General features: G+C 43.8%; 2 protein-coding genes across 3 annotated transcripts in view; both read right to left on the reverse strand.

Moving 5' to 3' along the window:
* The window catches only part of PGM2L1 (phosphoglucomutase 2 like 1), a 38,166-nt gene extending 12,943 nt beyond the window's left edge, over positions 1 to 25,223 (reverse strand). Inside the window, exons 1-5 of the mRNA XM_053385090.1 lie at positions 24,465 to 25,223; positions 9,813 to 9,980; positions 4,475 to 4,581; positions 2,062 to 2,146; positions 497 to 580 (exon numbers count right to left, since the gene is read on the reverse strand). Of these exons, the coding sequence (XP_053241065.1) occupies positions 497 to 580; positions 2,062 to 2,146; positions 4,475 to 4,581; positions 9,813 to 9,980; positions 24,465 to 24,575 (555 nt within the window). The 5' untranslated portion in view covers positions 24,576 to 25,223. The remainder of the gene's footprint in view (positions 1 to 496; positions 581 to 2,061; positions 2,147 to 4,474; positions 4,582 to 9,812; positions 9,981 to 24,464) is intronic.
* Positions 1 to 25,287, reverse strand: part of LOC128412208 (zinc finger protein 850-like) — a 264,328-nt gene that overhangs the window by 112,597 nt on the left and 126,444 nt on the right. The gene's annotated exons all lie outside the window — the stretch shown is intronic.

Consider the following 25,287-nt stretch of genomic DNA (forward strand, 5'->3'; position numbering starts at 1 on the left):
CGGCTCTTCTCCCGCTTTGCTGTTTCAAAGTGAGCCACGGAGGAGGGAAGGAAGGGGAACCATGGATCCTCTGCTCACGACTGCAGCAGATTCCCCCCGCCATCCGTAGGCATTCGCTCCATAACACGCACAGACATTTCCCCTTACTTTCTAGGAGGAAAAAAGTGAGTGTTATGGTGCAAAAAATACGGTAATATGTTTTGTTTAAATTCATTCACACACACACACACACACATATATATATATATACCATTGAATCCATTTAGCTCAGTACTGTCTACACTGACTGGCAGTGACTCTTGAGGGTTTCATACAGGAGTTTTTTCCAGCCCTATCTAAATATGCCGCTGGGGATTGAACATAGGACCATCTGCTCTACCGCTGAGTTATGACCTTTCCCCAAACAATTCCAGTATCTAACACAGATCTTTTCTTAGACTCTTGATTTAAAGGATTGTTAAAAGCTAGCAGGCATCTAGAGAGTTCTCCGACGTACCTTGTAGCCATTGTCTTCCTTACGGTTATGGGAAGCAGTAATCATCACCCCAGCTACAGCTCTGAGCTGCTGAACTGCGTAGGGCTGCAAGACAAAAATCACATTCACTCTCCAGCATGCCAGAATTTCCGAAACAGCCCAGACAGGAACTCAGGATATTCCAAGCGCCTGGACAACTGATGCAAGAAGAATATGTGGACCCTTGAATGACAACTGCCATTCAGGGTGACCTTTGAGTTAAGCAGCGTTTTTGGCTTAACAATGCTATTAAACCAAAGAAGAATCCCATGATATTTCCCAAGTCACATCCTCTAAACAAGCAAGTTATTGTAAGTGCTCAGAGCTGTTCATAAGCTTAGTGCCAAAGATACAGGAAAATCAATATGCCTAACTGAGCCCAAGATGGTGTTGTGTCCCGGAAGACACACACATTCCAATGATATCAAAAGGCCTGAAAACATGTTCAGCTCTCTCTGTATTGCACCCAAGGCTGCAGTCCAGAAAGCCCCAGGCACATGAAAGCAAAGGCTTCGGGTCTAGTTTCTAAGCACAAGCCACGCCATACCCAAGGGAAGAGTTCAAACATCGACTGCGCATGCTGAGATGGGTTGGGGCCCAGGATGTTGACCTTTCACGACTCTGGAAAGCAAGTGCTACAAATGGTAATAATGGTAATCCATACATTTGAGGAGCACATCTGCCAGAAGTTGAGATATGTTCAGTGGGCAGACCTTCTGCAATGTTATTTGTGCAATTTCTGGTATGAGAAAGAATTGCAGCTCCAAGAGACTTCAGGTGACACATATTCAACCCCCCCCCCATTTTAATTATTTGATTCATCCAAAGATCTCAGGGTGGTTGGCAAGATAAAAATACAGGGTAAAGGCACAAAATAAATAGTGAAAACAAAAACAAAACAAAAAATAACTCCCAAGGCATCTGACATACACATGTTGATGTTGCAACAGATTTCAAATGGTTTTGATACAGGGGTTCAAGTCACCTATTCCGACTCTAGCAAAGGATCACCAGAGGATATATACCGGTAATTTCATCAAGCCAAGGCGCGACATTACAGTGGTGCCCCGCAAGACGAATGCCTCGCAAGACGAAAAACTCGCTAGACGAAAGGGTTTTCCGTTTTTTGAGTCATTCCGCAAGACAAATTTCCCTATGGGCTTGCTTCGCAAGACGAAATGTCTTGCGAGTTCTTGCGAGTTTGTTTCCTTTTTCTTAAAGCCGCTCAGCCGCTAATAGCCGTGCTTCGCAAGACGAAAAAACCGCAAGACGAAGAGACTCGCGGAACGGATTAATTTCGTCTTGCAAGGCACCACTGTATTCAGAATTCTAATTTCTACTTTAAGTATCAAGCACACCACTGTTCCATTACCGTATGTAAATGCTAGCCCTTACAGCAAACAAGCTGTGATCAATCCAAACATTCATTTCTTACCCCAGGGACTGCTGTGCCACAACATTCAATAAGGTTTCGCACTAGAGATGTGGATCCAGTTTAGAACCTGCTGGCCATGTTCCCAATAATAATAATATAAGGACGGACTTACCACAAAAGGAGTGGGAACATATCTTGAGAACAGATAGACAGGTACACCCTTAGCAAGCAGGACTGCTGCTGTGAGCTTTGCAAGTCTGTGGAAGACAAAGAATGATAATGCCACTCTCCTGTCCATTGCACTCTCCCCAAAATCCTAAGACAAGACAAATTCCCATTTCCTTATTAAAAAGAAGAAGAATAAAGTGGCAAATGGAGAAATAAATGGGTAATGTCACCTGACCCAATGTAGGGCAGCTGTGCAAAGGGTAGCTTCCCTGTTAAGAATCATTACGAAAGGGATCAACAATAAACTGCAAATATCACTATGCTTTTATAGGCATCTATAGTATTGATATACTGGGACGCGGGTGGCGCTGTGGGTAAAACCTCAGCGCCTAGGGCTTGCCGATCGCATGGTCGGCGGTTCGAATCCCCGCGGCGGGGTGAGCTCCCATCGTTCGGTCCCAGCTCCTGCCCACCTAGCAGTTTGAAAGCACTCTTAAGTGCAAGTAGATAAATAGGTACCGCTTTATAGCGGGAAGGTAAACGGGATTTCCGTGTGCTGCGCTTGTGCTGGCTCGCCAGAGCAGCTTCGCCACGCTGGCCACGTGACCCGGAAGTGTCTCCGGACAGCGCTGGCCCCCGGCCTCTTAAGTGAGATGGGCGCACAACCCTAGAGTCGGACACGGCTGGCCCGTACGGGCAGGGGTACCTTTACCTTTATAGTATTGATCTATAGTATCTAAGTATCTACAGTACCTAAGGGACACAGGTGGCGCTGTGGGTTAAACCACAGAGCCTAGGACTTGCCAATCAGAAGGTTGGCGGTTCGAATCCCCGCGATGGGGTGAGCTCCCGTTGCTTGGTCCCTGCTGCTGCCAACCTAGCAGTTCGAAAGCACATCAAAGTGCAAGTAGATAAATAGGTACCGCTCCGGTGGGAAGGTAAATGGCGTTTCTGTGTGCTGCTCTGGTTTGCCAGAAGTGGCTTAGACATGCTGGCCACATGACCCGGAAGCTGTACGCCGGATCCCTCGGCCAAGAAAGCGAGATGAGCGCCGCAACCCCAGAGTCGGCCACGACTGGATCTAATGGTCAGGGGTCCTTTATAGTATTGCCACACCTAGAATACTATGCACAGTTCTAGTTGCCACATCTCAAAAAAAGGATATTGTAGAGCTGGAAAACATGCAGAGACAGGCTATCAAAATAATTTGGAGTCTGGAGCTACTCTCACACAAGGAAAAGAGCGCACCGTTGAGGGCTTCTTAAAGTGCGTAAGGGGAAAGATGACAGAGAAATATAAAATTGTGCCTGGTGCAGAGAAAGTGGATAGGGAGGATTTTCTCCCCCTCATCTAATAAGACTATAATTTGGGATCATCTAATGTAGCTGAATAGTGGGGGTCAGTTCAGGACAGAATACAGGGAAGTCCTGCTTGATGGCAATCAACTTGGACAGCTTTAAGATGGGATTAGTCGAATTCATGGCGGAAAAGGCTATCAACAGCTGCTGGTCATGGCAGCAATATGCCACCTCCAGGATCAGAGGCAGGCAGCATATGCCTCTGGATGTGGCACTGGGGAACAAACAGCAGGAGGGCTATGGTGTTCATGTGCTACTTGAGGGCTTCTTGCTGGGCAATGTGGGAAACAGGATGCTGAAGCAACTAGGCTTTTGGTCCAATCCAGAAGGGCTCCTCTTGTGTTATGCTTGAGACAGAGAGCTGAGTCAGCATTCAGTTCACTGGTACAAACACCTGTCATTTGAGTTGCAAGGCGAGAAGGAAGCTAGGCTGACTATGTTCCTTATACTGTTTGTCTGCACTCTAAATCTACTATGGTTCTCTCCCTCTTCCTCCAGGGGGCACAATTTGATGTCTGTAATGTGCCAAACATGGGACATATCTGCTCTCTAATTCTAAACTACTGAAACTCAAAGAAAATACAATAATACACACACACTGCCAGAAGGTCTCTCTTGAACTGTCCTCATATTAAATAGTTCAGTGGCTTTTGAGAGAAGTTTTTAAAGCATCAGGAAGGCTTGGGCAGAGGTTCTGCAAATCTGCCTGATCCTAGGCCTTATCTGTAGGACCTGACACAAATTATGCATTTAATGAAAAGAGCCAGGCCTGTGCAACAGGTGTAATGCCTAAGTATCAAATCCATGGCTTGAGTTACTCTGTACCTGACTTCATCCACCAAACTGCCCCTTATGACTGAAATGAGATCTGTAATGTGGCAGAACGGAGGCTACGCCTTCGTGTCGCTTTCAGATACAGACGTTCACATTCAAAAAGAACTGATATATAGTCCATGTTTCTTCTCATCTTCAAATTTTAAAAGTTTGCTTTCTGCTTAGTGCAAAGGGGACTTAGTCATTCCATGGCAATCTTGTTTCTACTCCCAACAAAGCCCATACCTTAAGCTGCTGCAACTGCTGGTTATCTGGCCTCGCGTGTCATATCCAACAACAAAACCACGTTGCTTGAAGTCTGGAAACGATTTCTCAAGGTATTTGTACATCCCCTGCAGCAAAGTAAAAAGAGAAGTCCCATGCGTAAAGCCTCCTATTTGATTAGGTTTTCAAAGCTTCCCTATTCCACTGGCACAGGGAAGTTGTAATAAAGAATTGTATGTCCCAGCTATGTAATCTGAATTTGTCATGGTGGACAAATTATATTATCAATTAGAGTTGTTTCCTTCTTTATTGAGCAATCTCAGGAGAAGCTATAGTACAATGTGTTCTCATTTGTAACTTCACATCAGTCGTGCAACGTTGGCTACACCAAGTTGGGGAGCAGGTGGAACATCTGAACCTTGGTCAACCATAGTCTCAAATCTGGCACTGATTACTGCCATCAGCAAGGCAAGAGAAACAAAAGGAAATCCATAAATTTGACTTTAATTCACCCTTACCAACTGTCTCCAGTGCTATTCAATGAAAAGGTTCCCTACATAGTAAGCCAGGTATGAGGAGTCTTTTTGGCCCAGAGAGCCAAATCTTTAGCTTCCCCCAATCCATGAGCCAACTCTGACAGGTGGGTAAGGCCACCCACCTATCAATCATCTGATGTCGCAATTATGCCAGGCGACTGAAAGATGGGTGGTACCACGGGGTTTCTCTAAAGTCGACCCACGGGGAAAGGGTCTGCTTCACTAGCAAAGCAGCACCCAAGCAGGACTGAACTCCACACATCAGCTGACATCACCCAGTGATGTAAACGGATGGTCAGGAGGGTGTGGTTTGGGGAAAATAAACTTATGGGACAACCTTGGCAGCAGGTCAAGACTGGCCCACGGACTGGAGGTTCCCCACCCCTGTCAGCAAACCTTCACAATGAATGGTACAGTGGTACCTCGTGTTACAGAGCCTTCAGGTTACAGACTCCACTAACCCAGAAACAGTACCTCGGGTTAAGAACTTTGCTTCAGGATGAGAAAGGAAATCATGCAGCGGCGGCAGCGGGAGGCCCCATTAGCTAAAGTGGTACCTCAGGTTAAGAACAGTTTCAGGTTAAGAACGGACCTCCAGAACAAATTAAGTTCGTAACCCAGGGTACCACTGTATTTACTCAACAGTAAAGCAAATTATTCTTCACATAATTAATGGCTATTACTTATTCATACAGTCTCCAGCAAACATGGCATCTGCAGTTGTAGAACACTGTGGCCCAATTCAAACCACCATAGCTCAGTTTAATTAGCTAATATGAACAAATATTGTGCCTATACTCAAAGACCCTTTCCCACTCAGGGAAAATATTTAAAATATGGTTACCAGGCTTGGAATAGGCCAGGATAGTGAGCCATCTTCAACCCATGTTTTAAGAACCAGCCTTTTCCCAAAGTTGGTAACCATGGTGGCCCTGTTTAGACATTAACAGGAAATTATGGTTAACTGAAGACTTCCTGGTTTATTATAGCACAGTGAGAATTGGTGCGGTCATTTATTTATTTAAAAGTATTTCTAAGCAGTGTACAAACTGACATTAAAAATGCTACCATGCAGAATTCCATTGGTTTTTTGCATGAGGATGACATGCATGGGCAAACGGATCATGCTCATCTCGGTTTATTCAGCTGTGGTATGAACATCCAAACTAGACTTCTGCCATGGACTCTCCAAGGAGTCCCTAGGGCTTGACATCAGAAATTATGCTTAGTGCAAAATGCAACTGATGCCAGCCCCAGCATGTTTCGTAGCAGTCTGCACTTGAGGTCTCTGATTAAGCAGATGGTTCCATAGGGAAGCAAGCAACACCTCACCCTTTCCAAATGCAATGCCACAATTTGTAATTTTACTTGGTCTGGGAGAACTTTTAGTACCAATTTCACTTTCAGAATGGCTGAAATAATGGTGCTGCTCATATTGAAAAGCCCTTTTTCTTCAGCTTCCCACAAATCCAGCATGGTTGTGGCTCAGATTGTGTACCATAGGACACCTCTTCTCTTGACTCAGCACAAAGCCAACATAGAGAGAGGCTCAAAACCTGAATGCTGATTAAGCTCCTGGCACTTCAGCCACGGCCAGCAGAAATCTCAGTCATGAGATTGCTGACCAGCTAGTTAGCATGCTTATCTGAGGCTCAGTATGACTGCACTGCAAAGCCTTTCCCCCATCATGCTGACTTTGATAGAGATTTAGCTGGGACACCATGAAGGGCTTGGGGGTCTGCAAATTCAGGCAAGGAGAACGGCGGACATAGTTTCATACTGCCTCTTTTCCCCACAAAAGAGTAAGAACAGGGAGCTCCAGAATCTGAGCTGTAAGGTGCCAAAGGTGGCCAACTCCCCATTCCCATGCCAGCCTGCCAGATGCAACCCAGGTGGATGTGTGCCAAAAGAGGAGAGCAGCTGCACCACAGTAAGTGCTTGATTAGCAAATAGTTCCAAATGGTATTAGCAAGCCAGCCAGGATACGATACAGGAGGGCATATGCAACCCAAGGCCATTAACCAGTCTGTCCTAAGGGGAATAATCTTCCCAATCTAAATATTTCATTTCATTTCACTTTTAATTTGTATACCGCCTTTCTACATTACTACATTCTACATTACTATACACAAGTTGGTTTACAAGCTGAAGAAACAACAAAATAGACAACAAAGATGGTTTTATAACACTCTGATCCAATACAAAAAATAATAAAAACATAACTTTAAAATAAACAACTTATATCAAATAGTTATATTCAATTATCTAAGGTATACCTGTACAGTGGTACCTCGGGTTAAGTACTTACCGTATTTTTCGCGCTATAGGACGCACCGGACCATAGGACGCACCTTGTTTTAGAGAACAAGAAAAAAAAATTCTCCCCCTCTCTGCTCAGTGCCCCTTCAGCAAAGCGGCAGGAGAAACGGAGCCCCTTCCATTTCTCCTCCCACTTGGCTGAAGGGGCGCTGCGCAGCTCTCCCTCTCTGCTGAAGCTGGGAGAGCAAGACTCTCCTGGCTTCAGCAAAAGGAACCTGAAGCCTCCGGAACACAGCGGGAACTCGCCCTGTGCTCCGAAGGCTTCAGGCGGTTATCCCTGAAGCCCGGAGAGCAAGAGGGAAGGGTGCGCACTGACCCCTCTCGCTCTCCAGGCTTCAACGAAAGCAACGCGTAGCCTCCGGAGGCGGAGGGGGCGCTCCCTCTGCGCTTCGGAGGCTTCGCGTTGCTATCGCTGAAGCCAAGGAACCTGCATTCGTTCCATAGGACGCACACACATTTCCCCTTAATTTTTGGAGGGGGGGAAAGTGCGTCCCATAGAGCGAAAAATACGGTAATTCGTTCCAATGGTCCGTTCTTAACCTGAAACTGTTCTTAACCTGAAGCACCACTTTAGCTAACGGGGCCTGCTGCTGCTGCTGCGCCATCAGAGCACGATTTCTGTTCTCATCCTGAAGCAAAGTTCTTAACCCGAGGTACTATTTCTGGTTTAGCGGAGTCTGTAACCTGAAGCGTATGTAACCTGAAGCGTATGTAACCCGAGGTACCACTGTATTTGGCATGGCAAAGCTGGACCAGCCCTGTACTTATTTATTTTCTAGTCAATGCAAAATGCAAAAGTTTAGTCAAAACCTGCAATGTAGCTGGCAGCCTCCCAAAATGATTTCCCAGTCTTAGCCTTCACCAAAATGCAAATATAAACCTGAAACAAAGGGCTTGAAGAAGACAAACAAGGATTTTCAAGAACTCCTGAAGTTCAGGGGAAAACCTGCCTTAACCCACTTGTCAAAGAATGGTGTCTTATGCAACAAGAAATCATTACCGAAGAAAATAACCACCAGTAAGGGAGATAATAACCTGCAAAGCTAGCACAACAGTGTTCGCAAAGACTTCCTGGTATCTGAACTGAAGTCTTCTGCCAAGAATGCTTATTATTACTTAGCAGCCAATCCAAAGTTCCTCGTGCTTCCAGCAGACCAAAACACAAAGCCGGCACGTGCTCTTCAGGCTGTCACAGCATGAACACTTTCAAAGTGAACAAAACAGAGAGGTCAGAAAGTACAAAGCTGTGTTTGCTTCCTCAGCAGTCCAGCAAGGCCCATGAGCACGTTTAGTTCCTTAAAGCCTGCCCTGTAGTAAAAGTGCTTTGGTACTCCTCATATGCATATATTAATTCGGTAATCATTTATAGTTGAAGGCTTTCAGCTTGTTAGCCGCTCATGTTCAACAAAGGGAATTACATCGACCATATGCACACAGGAAGCTCACATTTATATAGCAAGGTAGTTGATTTTGGTGTGAAACAGCTCTCTTTTGGAGCTCCTGAAATTTCAGAAAAGCCAACATAAACCCCCAAAAGAGGAGCCACATTGATGTGTAGTTCGGCTCCTTGAGCACAGCTTTGCACAATTGGGTTCCTGCTTAGTGAGGCAGCCATGATGCCACTCTTTGTTTCCTCTGAATATACTGCCTTGGTGCTTCCACATTTTCAAAACACTTTTTTAAAACTCTTGCTATTCTGGCAGACCACAGACACTGAAGATTTTTTAAAATGTAATGAATAAAAATGTTTTAAAACCAAAAGGCGGCAGTTCAGGGAAGCATTGACTGCTCCACCTGGTCTTTTTAACTGCACAATAACCCTGTGAGGTAGATTAAGTTGAGAGCTAGAGACTGGCCTTACCTAACTGCTCTTAACAGACAGACAAATTTGTTCCCCTGAATTCCCTGTGCAGACTCAATTGGACAAAGCTTTTGTTCACCCTCCATTGTCCAGAGGTCTGCTCCCTCCAAAGACTCTGCCCTTTCTCCCTTGCTACCCTGTTTGCTCAGAACTCCTTCCCAGAACACCAATATGATGCCATCTCTCTTCCTTGCTATCGCTGAAGGCCCACCTTTATCATGAAGGTTTCATTATAACCTGCTATTTCCTTGCCCTGCTGTAACTCATTCTGCAACTACACCTTGGCATGTGCCAGTGCCACTGAAACAGCTGTACACAGGGCTCCACATGCCTCCACTCCCCGCACTGTTGTTTCCGTTGTGCTGTATTAGATTGCAAGCTCCTCGGGGCAGGGATCTGCCCTCTTGTGCACACAGGTGACACTTTATAAATAACAATAATTTTTTATTTCCTCTACTAATTGACTCCACGGCGTCCATACTCTATGGGGCAACTACCGCACACCAGAAGGGCTCAGGACTGGAAAGTGAAATGTTTGTGTTTGTAAAATACAAATATTTGTATTTGCAAGTTACTCAGAGAAGAAGAGGGACAGACAGTAGCATATAGATTTCCTGCCTGTACCATGTTGCCTGGAACTCACCTGTGTTGACTGGATCACAGTAAGATCATTGATGTAGCAAAAGCCGGCCCCCATAGCAGAGCGGAGCCCGGCAGTTCCAAAGGTAAGCCGACGGCATAGACGGTCCCGCAGCTCCTTATTCTTCCCATTTCGTAGCAAGTTTTCAATTTGCTCTTTCGTTTTCGGATTCTGCAAATGAAACACACAATAGGGTTATGTTTTACAAACACAAAACTCAGAACTGGACGGCATTTATGCTGCGTGAAATCATGTATGTTTGGGTTATATCTGAGGACTAAGTCTCACAGCCTTTTCAGCACATAAAAGCCACAATTGTTACGTCAGAATCTGCAGTAGCACACCAAAGCCAGGCCAAGTACAGAGCACGTGCCCTGCTGCCTTGACACAACCTGACATGGTTACACACCAACATGAGCCCAGGGGGGGGGGGTGTGCACGAGCGCAGAATCTCTGTTGCTGTGGACAGGGAGAGGTTTGGGTGAATCAACCCTAACTGTTCTTCATCTGATTATGTCTTTACTCCTCTAGGGAGGTGAGTAAATGTGGCCCAAGTACCCCAAACCAAGCTGATGTCAGTAGATAGCATCTTAATAAACCTCATGGCTGACTGCAAAGTCCGAACACTAGGATATAAGGGGTCAAGGGCATTAACAGATCATACAGATCATAGCATGCAGGACCTACTCCCTTCAAAACAAAACAAAGCAGATAGACTTATGTAAATTGTGCCAAGAAACATTTTGAAGCCAGAGAACATGTAGCATAATTAGGTATGCTGCCCAGTTAGTCAGTATGGAACACAAGGCAACAAAACAGCCACTTGTCAATAAAATATCATTAAAAACAGAGAATCAAATAAAATACAATAAGCAGCAGCGATAGTATCTGTAGCAACCCGCCCCCAATAATTACTACATGGTCCAAATGCCTGGCATCTCCAGACGCCACTGAGAAGATTGCCAACCCAGCCTATGTTATGTGCAGGATGACGATCTAGTTCAGAGCTTTCCAAACTGTGTGTCGCGACAGGTTAGTATGACAGCTATAGTGTGTAGGTGTGTTATGCCCCATAAAAATATATTAAAGTTTACTTGAGAAGAAGAAGAAGAAGAAAAACTAGAAGGAGAACCAGTGTAGAGTAGTGATTAGAGTGCTGGAGTAGACTCAGACCTGGGAGACAATGATTCAATCTCCACTTGAGAATGAAGCCCATTGGGTGACTTTCAGCCAGTTACTGTCCTACAGCTTAATCTACCTTACAGGGTTGTTGTGAAATAAAAAGAAGAGGAGGGAAAGTGTGTATGCCAACTTGAGCTCTTTGGAGAAAATGTGTGAAATAATAATAATAATAATAATAATAATAATAATAATAATTCTTCATTTAACCGATTCCAGTCCACCCCCCTTTTCAATGTCTATTTCCCATCCAGGTGTCCCCAGGGCACACGTATGAAGCACCAGCAATTCATTCCAGTCATATTCAGTAAATGCTAAGAACAAGACAAAACCTGTTCTGAGATTAGGGGGAAATTCCAAGGTGATTTGTGGGAGCCTAGTACATATGCAAAGATTTGTTCTGCCAGACTCTCTGAAGTGGATATGTAATCACAGCAACCTTTGCTAGTTATTGCTTTCATGCTTCAGCCAGAACTTGGAGCTGGCTGGCTGACAGCACGGAATGATCTTAAGTGCAATTTGTACTACATAATAAAACCAAACTACTTTTGATAACGTAGAGTTGCTCAACAATATGCATGTCTCTGAAGCCATTCTCCACGTTGAGCAGGGTAAACAGGACTCCTCAGCAGGGGTTTAAAAAAGGCAATGGAATCTGAAGTCTCAAGGGTGAGTGAGCAACAGTGACATTTACCACAAGGAGGTCAGCCAGCTTCTAGGTCCAGCAACTGCAAGGCACCAATCAGCTTGTGAAGCCTGAATAATATTTATTTCAGAATGAGGAAAACACCCATGGTGCAGTTTTAATGTTATTCGGTCTCCAGATCTAACATTGCAAGCAGTTCGACAGAAGAAAGTCCTGAGTGTCACAGGGGGAAACTTAAAAAAAGTTTCATTTCCTGTTGAAACCAAAGCAACTATGCAGCACCATGGAAATGAATATCAACAAACAGTTCTTCTTGTCTGTTTTTTAATTATTCGTCATCTGAAGATATCAAGGCGGTTTACAATATAAAGACAAAAATACACACTGTAATAACAACCTGCCACTAGTTAAAGAGTTTCATAGAATGCACACACACAAAAAAAATCTATACGAAGAACCGAAGTGTTCAAAGTGTTGGTGCTGACCTTTAAAGCCCTAGACGGCCTCGGTCCAGTATACGTGAAAGAGCGTCTCCCCCCCATCGTTCTGCCCGGACACTGAGGTTCAGCGCTGAGGGCCTTCTGGCGGTTCCCTCGCTGCGAGAAGCCAAGTTACAGGGAACCAGGCAGAGGGCCTTATCAGTGGTGGCGCCCGCCCTGTGGAACGCCCCCCCATCAGATGTCAAAGAGAAAAATAACTACCAAACTTTTAGAAGACATCTAAAGGCAGCCCTGTTTAGGGAAGCTTTTAATGTTTAATAGGTTATTATATTTTAGTGTTTTGTTGGAAGTCACCCAGAGTGGCTGGGGAAACCCAGCCAGATGGGCGGGGTATAAATAAATTATTATTATTATTATTATTATTATTATTATTATTATTATTATATTATTATTATTATTATTATTATTATTATTATTATTATTATTATTACCAACATCCAGATCACACACCCATATTCTGGAACACAAGCATTTGGTGGGTGGTGGAGCAGATGCACTGACTGCTTTAGTGCTCACCCACTTCATTTAGTCCTCACCCACTACTGCCAGCTTTATAACCCAAGTTCCCCTGATTCAAAACTATTTCTATCAGTTTCCATTAATTTATCGACAGATGCTCTATGCCACTGGCACCTGGCGGCCAGCTTTTGCAGGGCTTCAAGCCAATGACCTGGCTCTGATCAGGGTTGTAGGCAATCTGCCATTCTACAGCTGCATCATGCAGGGACTGGAATTTTATTAATAAATAAATCAATAACAAATGCAGCTGACTCCATGGCAATGAATATAGGACAGCAGCAAAGCTACCACACTCCCCTGCCCACTCCTGAGCAGCTCCTGCTTTGCGCATCTGCTGCAGGTGGCTGTTCTCCAGTGCTGTAGCTTCATCCCACTCCACTCCGTCAGCAAGACAAAAGGGGCAGAGGCTGCTGAAAATCGAGCAGGATGTTGCTTAGGCCCAGCGCCAGCTGCTCTCCCCACCAATTAGAGGGCCTCGGAATTGGTTAGGCAGAGACGTAGTGCCACTATTATTATACTTCTTTCTGCACGAATGGGGTGGGGAATTGAATCTTGCCGAAAGGGTAAGATGTGAGCGACTGCAAATAATGAACAAAGCAGAGGGATGATTCATGGACTGTGGGAAATTAACCTTGGTTGAACTCTACTATTTTCTAGGAATTAATGCTCCTTTCACCACTGTGGCCTGGAAAAGCAGAATCTTGCGTCCCCAACTATCTCTTCTACAAACAACGCCAGGTCTAATTTTTGCTCTGAACTCTATTTGTAAAACAGGAGGATAGGAAAAATAAATTAAATATCATAGAATGAGTAATAAAATGAAAAGGAGGTAGAAACTGTGAGCGGAATTCATGTTATGACGAATGTTGTTTGTGCAGGCATTGCAGCTTGCCAAGCAGAATGACCCCCCTCTCCACCAGCCCCCCCACTGTTCTGTGGGTTCTCCCAACCCCCTCCTGCTGTTTTGGGGGCACATGGGGGGAGGAGGGCAGGGAAAGCACCATTGCACAAGCTTATGTCCTTGCACAGGCTTTTTGCTGATGGGATTTGATAGGTGAATCCCACCCTGTAGATTTATATCTCTAAATAACACTCAATGGAAGGTAAGCATTTATTGGTAAATGCCATTGTGCATTTTCTTTTGCAGGGAAATGAAGGGCTAGACTCACGCATGGCTGCGCATTGAGAGGTGAGCTGTAACAGTCACTCAGTATAACTCCTTGTACTAGCACTGTTTTTCAAACCTTGACTGGATCTGCTGGCAGGGTTAGTAAAGAGTTTAGCAAAGGACGATTTGAAGTTTGCTTAGTCAAAATTTGTCCACTACTTTTTGTCGAAGAAACAGAAAATTTTAAGTGGGCGCAAAACCCATTTGCAACTGATGTCACAAAGTTGTCTTTCTGCAAAAAGAGCGCATTTTTTTAAAAAAATTATTTATTGCCTTTCATAAATATATTATTTTATTTATTTATTGCAATATAAAAGGCTTGCTCTTCAAGCACAATATTCCATTACATTCAGAGCTGTCTTATTGCTGCATTTTAACTATTCTCCCCTGCCCCACCCACTCTTTGCATCTCAACTTGCAACTCTGTACAGTGGTACCTCGGGTTACATACGCTTTAGGTTACATACGCTTCAGGTTACAGACTCCACTAACCCAGAAATAGTACCTCGGGTTAAGAACTTTGCTTCAGGATGAGAACAGAAATCGTGCTCTTACAACCTGCTTGTGAAAATCAGAGATTGCAAAGAAAGGAATTTATGATAACAACAAGAAGAGAAAGGAATTAATAAAGGACTATCCGGATAAAACTGGACAGAACTGTCTAATGAAAGCAGTAAGAAAGTGATGCTGTTTTGGACTCGAGCGGAGTTTGATGTATGGGCACCCCCAATAAAATTTAAAATTTGGCTGTATAATTTGGAACTAATGTGATATGATAATGTGATGTGATTGGCCTGTTAATAAAAATTATTTTCACAAAAAAAAAAAAAAGAGAACAGAAATCGTGCTCCGGCGGTGCAGCAGCAGCAGGAGGCCCCATTAGCTAAAGTGGTGCTTCAGGTTAAGAACAGTTTCAGGTTAAGAACGGACATTCAGAACGAATTAAGTACTTAACCCGAGGTACCACTGTAATGATAGGTCATGACAAGGAGAGGGAAGGCTGGGTAATGAAAGGCTCTTGAAAATGTGTAGAGTGGTCACTTTCTTCCTACGGCTACCATATCAGAAAGTGGAACTCCAGCAAACTCTTCAAACACCCCACCCCACCAGCTTAGGAGAAGAAAAAGACAACATACGACACACATTTTCCCATAGTGCTCACTAGTAGCTAGAAACTACTTGCTTTTTTCCCCAGGTACAAATTATAAGCATGCTTTTTATTTTATCGATTTGGGTTGCATCCAACGATTCTGTCCAGCGCTAAGTCTTCCAGGGAGGGAGGGAAGCAATTTCCAGCAATTCTCCCTCTCGCTGCTGCCCCCCCCCCGCATTCCGGAACCCTCCAGACAATTTTAGGAAGGGGAGGAGGGGAATTGCTGAAAATTATTTCCTTCCCCATTCCGATGACAGAAACCTGTCAATTGAACAATGCTGTTTGATACAGCCCTTTATAGCTCACCTCTCCTGATTTGTCAGACACAAGACTACAACAATTGAACTCTGATAAATATAAAACGGTAAAAGAGGCACACACACGATGCAATATCCTCTAGGCATGCAAAGGAACAGCACCAGCGCAAGCTTTTGAAAGCCAAAGGAACAGGTTTCTTCTGCATTTCCAAGAACCAACTTGATGATTTACTGTCATTTCTCCTATGGAAAGAAGAGAGGAGGCGGCGAGCACCAGAATGCAAAGAAAATGAAAGACCAACACCACCTCTCCTACTATTTTTTAAAATTATAAAGCAGGGTATTCAGCAAAGCTTTAATCAGAGTAGACGCAGTTAAATAAATGGACACGATTAAGTTAGGCCCAGGGACACGGGTGGCGTTGTGGGTTAAACAACAGAGCCTAAGACTTGCCAATCAGAAGGTTTGCAGTTCGAATCCCCGCGACAGGGTGAGCTCCCGTTGTTCAGTCCCTGCTCCTGCCCACCTAGCAGTTCAAAAGCACCCCAAAAAGTGCAAGTAAATAAATAGGTACCACTCCAGCGGGAAGGTAAACGGCGTTTCCGTGCGCTGCTCTGGTTCGCCAGAAGCGGCTTAGTCATGCTGGCCACATGACCTGGAAGATGTACGCCGGCTCCTTCGGCCAATAAAGCGAGATGAGCACCGCAACCCCAGAGTCATCCGCGACTGGACCTAATGGTCAGGGGCCCCTTTACCTTTAAGTTAGGTCCGTTAATTTCAATGGGTCTGAGTAAAACTTAGCCGAATAGCATTCTAAGTTTATATCCTGCCCTTCATCCCAAAGGAGCCCAGGGTGGCAACTGGACCTGGCAAACTGGTAGAAGCAGAACAGCTGTCTGCCACTGTGTGTGGCTGAATATGACCCCATCTCCCCACACCCAGGAGGCAGGCTGGAGCATTCTACACCAGCTGAAATACAGTGGTACCTCTGTTACGTACTTAATTTGTTCTGGAGGTCTGTTCTTAACCTGAAACTGTTCTTAACCTGAAGCACCACTTTAGCTAATGGGGCCTCCTGCTGCTGCTGCACGATTTCTGTTCTCATCCTGAAGCAAAGTTCTTAACCCGAGGTAATATTTCTGGGTTAGCAGAGTCTGTAACCTGAAGCATATGTAACACGAGGTACCACTGTATGCAGAATGTTTCAAAGGGCAGCCCCAACTGGAGCACCTACTATAGTCAATAAGCCCTGGAACCAATGCAAGGACGAAAGGACCGGAGGCTGAAGAATCAATAAAGGGGCTGGGACTGATCCTCCCTTCTAGGGAGTCATGACGCTGCTTTTCAGAGCAAGAAAATGGTGCAGATATGCTCTCTGAGCTCTTCCGCCATCCAGCAACAGGTTGGATTACTTAAGATCAAGGCAATTCAGGTTTTGACCTGAAATAGCCAAGCAAAATATGTGGTGATGACGACGATGATGAATTAAATATGTATACCACCCTTCATCCAAAAATCACAGGATGGTTCACAACATTATAATACAAAATGAGAACACAAAATACATCATAATAAAATTTTAAAAAACCAATAAGCCCCATCCCACTCCCATTATTATCTTGTCCATAACATTTATGTATAACCATACTTTCTAAATCAGCATGCATACCCAAAATAAAATTAGCACACGTTAATCTTAGAAAGACCTGAAAGATATGAAAGTAAGCCTAATTCATGTTAGACCCAAAAACCAAGAATTTGTCAAGAATGTATAACCTGCTGTTGAAATGGAACACTCAGGATGAAACGGTGAAATCAGCTATGATTAAATGGGCACAAGATGTTGGACAAAACAACATGTTAAGCTTGAAAAAATTTACCATTTGCCCGATAATAAATATTGGAAATGTAATGAGACTGAAGGTACATTCTTTCACCTTTGGTGGACATGCCCAAGGATTAAGACATTCTGGGAGATGATTTATAACAAAATGAAAAAGGTATTTAAATATACCTTCCTGAAGAAACCAGAGGCCTTTCTCCTGGGCATGGTTCTCCAATTGGTGCTAAAGAAGGATAGAACTTTTTTTATGTATGCAACAACAGCAGCAAGAATACTCATCGCGAAGTATTGGAAGACACAAGATTTACCCACCAGGGAAGAATGGCAGATGAAGTTGATGGACTATATGGAACTGGCGGAAATGACTGGCAGAATCCGAGACAAGGGAGAAGAGTCGGTGGAAGAAGACTGGAAAAAGTTTAAAGACTATTTACAGAAACATTGTAAAATTAATGAATGCTAGAAGAATGTTGGAATGAAGTGATATGGCTTTAGTAGAAAGGTTATAAGGAATTAAGTATAAATAGATTAATAGAGTATCAAAGGAAAATAAGGTTAAAATGTGTTAAGATAATTATAGGACAGAAAACAGGGGAAGATGGAAAGGAATTGCTGAAATAATTAATTGAAGTGGAATACAAAAAGGGAGGTGTGAGGAGGTCGGGGAAATATGTGAAAGAAAGATAAGATATTGAAATTTTTTTTTTGTTGTGTTTTTAAATTGTTTTTGTTTTGTCTTGTTAGTTTGATGTTTTGGTGTTGTGTGGTGTTTTTGTATTGTAATGTACTGTTTTTTCTTTGTTTTTTTTTGTAGTGTTTAAATTGTTGTAAAAGTAATAAATACTATTAAAAAAAGAAAAAAAAGAAAGAAAGTAAGCCTAATTCAACTGAATGGGTCTATCTTTGAAAGATAGAAATTATTTCTACGTGAAAATTAGTGATGTGGGCGGAAGGTTTTCCAAGATGCGGAGTTTTCCAGTGCTTATTTTTTCTGCAGAAAATATTCCATTAATAAGTTCAGCTTTAACCATAAATGGATGCCAAATGCAAAGACACTATTAGGAAAGCTTGGCAGGTTCAAGGTTTTTAGCACTGTTCACTAAATACAAGTAAAATAAACAAGAGTATAAAAATTTTTTTCCAGTGAAAGGGTTCCTATGCAAAATTACCATAACATTTTTTTTCTGAAAAACCCACACCGCCAGTTAAAATGGTGTAGAGTTTTTCACACTGTAAAATTGCATCCCTATTCTCTAACCAGTCCTTCTGCACCCTGCACGCTATGCTGGAAGTTTTACTGAGCAAGTCAGATTAGATCTTACATCCCTAGGCTGTTATTTTCACAGCCACACAACACCTGAGCATGCACAATACTGATTCACCAAACTCCAGCATAACTCTTCGCTCTACACACCACCATCTTCAACAGAAATCAGACATTCACAATGCAAACCAAATGAAGAAAGTTGTTTAGTGTAATCTGAGACACATTTACGCACCGTATTTTTCGCTCTATAAGACGCACCTAGTTTTTGGTGGAGGAAAACAAGTAAAAAAATATTCTGAATCTCAGAAGCCAGAACAGCAAGAGGGATCATCCGCTGCACAGTGAAAGCAACAATCCCTCTTGCTGTTCTGGCTTCTGGGATAGCTGCGCAGCCTGCATTCGCTCCATAAGACGCACGCACATTTCCCCTTACTTCTTAGGATGGAAAGAGTGAGTCTTATAGAGCAAAAAAATACGGTATCTTCTTTATAACACTTGAGAACAAGCTGCAGTTACGCACATATCTCAAATGGTCAGCTTCACAAGAGTACATTTTTTGTATATTTTTAAAACTGAGAAGTGATCTCATTTGTGCAAAATTCCAAGCATGAGAAAGGGCAGTAGAGCATTTGTGTTTTGCCTGCAGAAGGTCCCAGGTTCAATCCCTGGTATCTTCAGGTAAGGTTGGGAGAGATGCCTGCCTGCCAGAAACCCTAAAAAGCCACTGTTAATCAGAGTAGACAATGTGGAACTAGATGGACTAGATGGACCCATCAGTCTGACTGAGTACTGTATAGGGCTGCTTCCTATGTTCCACTTAGAAGAGCGAGCTGATAAAGATGAGGCAGATCTGTGTTTTTCCACAATTTGAAAAGTTTCCATAGTGGGTGCAGAATCAAAAGCCTGAGATAGGAGCCAAGCAGAGAGAGCCCTGCTGTAAAACAGGGCTAAAAACAAGGGATTAAGCTCTTACACTGTAGACAATCCTGATGTGATTCATACTGTTTCCTAAAACCTTTACAGTGGTACCTTGGGTTACAGATGCTTCAGGTTACACTCAGGTTACAGACTCCGCTAACCCAGAAATAGTACCTCAGGTTAAGAACTTTGCTTCAGGATGAGAACAGAAATCGAGTGGCGGCAGCGGAAGGCCCCATTAGCTAAAGTAGTATTTCAGGTTAAGAACAGTTTCAGGTTAAGAACGGACCTCCAGAACGAATTAGGTTCTTAACCCGAGGTACCACTGTATATAGATTTATAATTGCCTTATCTAAATGCATAGTCAGTCCCCTATAGGACTAATCCCCTTTACAGAGTGTTCGTGACTTATCAGCGCAGACATCCCTGCCCAACTATCCATAAACCTATAAGCCTAAGAATGTGATGTACTGTAATTTATATTCACCTCCTCCTAACTATGGCTCATTAAATATGACAAAATACTAGGCCAGCAAGAAGTTACAAGGAAGCAGCAGTTTTACTGTCTTCATGGACACAGTACATTAAGCTTCAGTTTAATTATATGCCGCTTTCCACAAGAAACTGTGCCCGCAGTGGTTCACAATACACAATAATTTACCAAAATTCTGGCAAAAAAAGGGTTCCCTGCCATACATTCCTACTTCATAATTCCCCTGACATTCCCAGTGAATTGTGGCAGCAATTAAGATCTTCAAAATGCAGCTGCCTGAGGTGAAGTGAATTCAGTTGCATTACGTCTACATTTTAGTGGCTTGCTCACCCGGATAAGACCCTGGCGCAGAAATCAACATGCCAAAGATGAAATCCAGGATCACTTGAGCGAGGCTTCAGAGAGCTTGTGTGGAAGCAATCTACAGCCTGTTAACTGATGTGCCAAAATAAATACACGCATGAACTTCATTCCTTACAAGTTTCCATTAAGAACCAGGCCTTGTATGGGCTTTAGTAGGGAGGTAAAAAGTCGCTTCAAGTTATCCAAATAATAATATGAATACATTGTATGTGGTATCCAATTGGGTCATTCTCACAGGAGACCCACATAAATCAATTTCAGTGGAATGACTCTGAAGGTGACTGTCAGATATGTAATCCTATAAAATAATTTATCCATGGCAGGTCTAATTCCAAGACCTACAGCCTTATCAACTATGCACATTTATTATGCATGCTTTTTGCTTATGACACCATAAAATATCATATACAATCAATTTGCTAGATAAATGATACATCCCACTGTAATCAATGGAGTTTATTCCCTGAAAAGTGTGCATATAATTGCAGTTTTAGTCTTACTAGTTAATATATTATTTTGTTTTCTCTCTTTTAGTTGTCAATTCATTTTAAAGTTCTAACATCATCAAGTCTTCAAACCATGTTTTTCTTATTCCTGTCTCTTAAAAGAAAGCAATATTTATTTCACTGGAAGACAGGCCCAGATACCAAAACACTACAAGCTCTTATTCAGCTAAATCAATCTGTTATAGCCACTTTAAGGTGAAAGTAAAAAATATTAGTTTTGTGTAAGTCTGTGCATGTTCACCCACAACTGAGTCCCACTGTGCTCAATAAGAACTATGTTACGGGGGAAAGAGTTACAGTGTTCCCTTCTTCCAATATTGGGAGTGGATGTCTTGCAGACAAGCATCCAGCTACACATCAAGTACCAAGGCCCCAAATTGACCCTATTTTATCAGCATCTTTTAATCCTTTAGAGGCTAATTTGGTGATGGTTTAGTAAGCATGTGTGGGGCATGAACAGTCTCTCTTCCCACTGTAGATGACAGGTCCAGACACCTTGATTCCTATTGAAACCATGGCAGGAGCAAAAAGTTGAAGTTTCCCTTCCCCGTGGTGGTCTGGATGGGGACACTTGTATTTATATATTTAAAACCCCAAACACTCAAGGGCTAAAAACATAAATAATGTGACTTTTAGTTCGGCCCTGAAAACCAGAGATTCTAGGCTGGCTCCAAGCATCTGGGCAACTCAAGTCAGCTACCTGTGGTACAACTCCTGTAAATAAACTCTGCCCACCACAGTTCTAGGTTTCCAAATACTGGACAGAGCTTGATTCTAATTTCTAGAAGTCAAATCCCAAAGAGAAAGGAGGCAAGAATGTAAAACCATTATCAACTTATCTTCTGAATTATTGGTTTTGTTTGACAGTTTGTCAGTAAACCAAAGATAAAAAAGCAGTAGTGAATTGCCAGAATTATGTATGCACTTCTGCTACAACAAAACTTAAATCTTACCTAAAAAGTCCCAATTTCATGGCCTAGCTTTCACATACATTCAGAGAGAGAGAGAGAGAGAGAGAAACAGACGCACATACAACTTGTTTTATTTGTACAAGCTCATCTGTTTCTAGAATAAGACGACATAGGTTGCAAAAAAGTATTTTGACATTTCTCCAAATGTGATATCAATTATCATGTAATGCTCCAAGTCTACACCTCATGCCTGAATAAGATAAATGTTACAGAGCTTATGTGGGTCACCATGATTACACCTTTAAAATTACACCTTTATTCCGCTTGATCCAATTAAGCAAAGTACTTCAATTTAAATTGGATGTGAATCTAGCCATTTGTTGATCTCCTGTAACTCAAGGTAATTTCAAGACATAGGCAAGTACATTTAGGAGCACAGGAAGCTGGGTTGATCCTGGGTTGATTCACTCACCTAGCCCAGAACGGCTACTCTGACTGGCAGCAGCCTTCCAGCATCGCAGGCAGTGCTATTTCACATCACCTGCTACCTGACCCTTTTTTAATTTGGAAATTTTAGGGATTCAACCTGCAATTTTCTGTAAGCAAAACATTTCCTCCATCACTGAACTCCCCCCCACTGTATCCTTCACATTTCAAATGCAGGATGATTTTTTTTTTACTAACTTTCCTCACTTATACAATTGGTGGCATGCATTATTAATCACTTGCTACATCCAACCTCAGAGGCAACAGTTCCTAAAAATAGGCCCCAAGCCAATCTGCAGCATCAGCAAGCTGCACAGATAATGAAATATTGATGTATGGCCATTGTTACCAAAAAGAAAAGGAAAAAAAGAGCTGCAGTACTTGGGTACAATTTTGACGTCACATACTGGGGCTCAGGTGCCACCTGCCCCTTTGTAAGATTTTGTATTAACAAAGGAACAATTAAGCTCAAAATGAAGCAATGACCCATGTAGGCTGCCATCTACATCACAAGCCCAGGTTAACTGCTGGAAGTGACAAGAGTGGAAAAACTGAAATATGTGGAATTATGTAATGCTGTTGAAGAGCATGGAATAAAATGTTGAAACATCAAAGAGATGCAAGGTTTGGAGAACCACATTTTTAAATGCCTAGAATTCCCATAGACAACCATAGTCATCTAAGGATCTAACTATGGAGCACCTGGAAGCAGTAAAACACGTTAAGCTTCTTTTACATATTATCCACTAAATTTTAGAGTGTGATAATGCCCATAGCTACATCAGTCCCATCTGCAGTAAGGTAAGATCACCCTTTTGCATTAATGTAGAAACTGTTGGTTTCCTGAGTTTATTTGAAAAATGCAGACACCAAAATGTCCTCCTTCCCCTTGAAAAAATACATCCGTAGTCCACCTGCAAGATGTCATGTTCTTTTCCACTATTTCAGTTTTATTTTTGTGCTATATATAAAAGCTATTTTACAGAGAACCTTCCCTGTGACTGAGAATTCAAAAAATAAAACTGTCTGTTTCCAAATTACCGATTGTTGCCTTTCAGACAGCTCTCACCCCCTAGACCACTTCAAAAGATTCCCTCTGCACAATGCTAATCAGACTCTGTATGACATCACCAAGCAAGGAGGAGGAGGAGGAAGAGTAAGACATCAGGGAACCAGATCAGCTTTAACTGGCCAAAAGACCTACACACTACTGATAACCAAGTGCAAAAGCAAATTTGATGCCAGACTGAAATAGCTTCCCGGAGGAAGCAGAACAGTGCAAAACAAAACAAGCAACAAAGCAAAGCCACACAGTTTGCAGCACTGCCTAGTTTAAAAAAAAAAAGAGAGAGAGAGAGAGAGAGAGAGAGAGAAAAGGGAAGTGTCTTAAGACACTAACACACAAATTGTGACTTGCAAATTAATTTGTATTCTGCAATGTCATACCTTTCCAAGAATGATAGTGTCAAAGGAACTTATGGGGCACTTACGGCAGAACAGCCCAGCCAAGAAAGTTGTTTAAGCTTGGTCTTAGAATTGCACAGCTTTGCAAAAACAAAATGAAATCAAAATAGCAGAGCTGCCCTCTGCTGAAAACAGAAATTTCAAAGCAGGAAAATGCAAAACATCCAGCTCTCAGAAACACTTTCCTTTGTCTACAACATAGATGAGTCACTGCTCTACATTGCATCACTGTTTATTAAGCACTACTGCTTAAGGATAGCAGTACATGGTGCTGAAATATGGGAGAAGCATCTCTTTCGAAGTGAGGGGATGCATTAATTTCTTTCTTCCAGAGCCACATGAGCCCCCTACTCAGAGAGGGGCTTCACCCCAATTTTAAACTATGGTCTTCTGCCTAATTGCATGGACCAGGAGCCCTATTTTAAGGGAACATGAATGCAAAGGTTTGCTGGACACTAAGGAATCCCTCGCAATAAAAATATGAGTAGCCATGTTAGTCGTTTGCAGAGTGTCTTTGGCAACTTAAAAGACTTAACAAATCTATTATGGCGCAAGCTTTTGTAGACTACAGTCTTCAGATGCACGAAACGTTATGCCGCAGGGCTTCGTTTTTGAGAGAGGGGAGAAATGGCAATGGCAAAGGAAAACACGCAGACCGATCTCGATCGCACATTCACAATTAAAGGCAATCGATAACGGTGTATTTCTTGCCAGCGCCGAAAATTCACCTACGCTGCAAAGGAGGGAGATGTGAGTTTCCCCGAAGCCTTCCCACCCCCCAGCAAGCCTCTCAAGCACGTTAACGTGCGCACGATTTTCCAGCAGTGCCCAGCGCAGCAAACTCCTATTTCTGGCGTTGGCAAAGCCCTTTAACTGCACGAGGAGCGAAATGTATAGTATCGCCCCCTCTCTCTTTCTGGCAGCTACTTAACAGATCCAGGAGGCTTCGTGGGGGGCTATTGGGAAGAAGAGCCCGACCCACCTTGTCCCAGGTCAGCCACTGCCAGATGGCCTTGTCCAGCTGCAGGTCCCCCGTGCTGAAGGTGATGAGCAGGTTCGAGTTGACGTCGCCGGCCTCTCGGTGGTCCCCCATCGCCTCCCCAGGGGTCCCGGTGGGCGCCAGCAGCAGCAGCAGCAGCACTTCGGGCGATGCAGCGAGGGGCGAGCGTGCAGACGGGCGCCGATCTCGCAGGCACACGCGTGTGTGTGTGTGTGTGTGTGTATGCGTGTGCAAAGGCTCACCCCCGCCCCCTCCCACGCCCCCACCCCACCTGCTGGCCGGCCGGGTGGGCGGGGCTGCCGCTGGCACGGAGACCGCCCAGCAGCCCAGCCAAGGGCATGGAGGCGCTCACTGCCCCCACCCGGCGGGGGGGGGAGGGGCTGGTCCAAAATTGGTCGGGGGGGCGTGGAAGGGAGGAGGGGCCTGTCAATCTCCCCCCATAAGCCCTCAGTCGGTTTTGGGGTGGGGGAAGCCCCTCCTCTCACGCACAGAGAGAATTCGCCGGGAGTGGGGAGGCGGCAAATATTTGGGGTGGGGGGGTTTTTTGTCGAAAAAGGGCACCCCTCCCCCTCACGCCCCCCTTTTCAGGCAAAAAGAAGCCCCTTCCCTCACAGGGCGGGAGACCTTCCCCTCACTTTTCCCTCACGGAGAAGGTGCTCCCCGCCCCCTTCAAGTTTCCCCTCAGAGGAGCTGCGCGCGCAAGCGAGCGCGCTCGCGAACTTCCAAGGCGCGCGCACTGAGCCGACCTCGACCACCGGGCGCCCGCCGTAAATAAGAGAAAATACGAGCTGAGCCCCGCCCCCGC

Source organism: Podarcis raffonei, chromosome 4 (assembly GCF_027172205.1).
Source record: "Podarcis raffonei isolate rPodRaf1 chromosome 4, rPodRaf1.pri, whole genome shotgun sequence".
In the NCBI taxonomy this organism is placed as follows: Eukaryota; Metazoa; Chordata; class Lepidosauria; order Squamata; family Lacertidae; genus Podarcis; species Podarcis raffonei.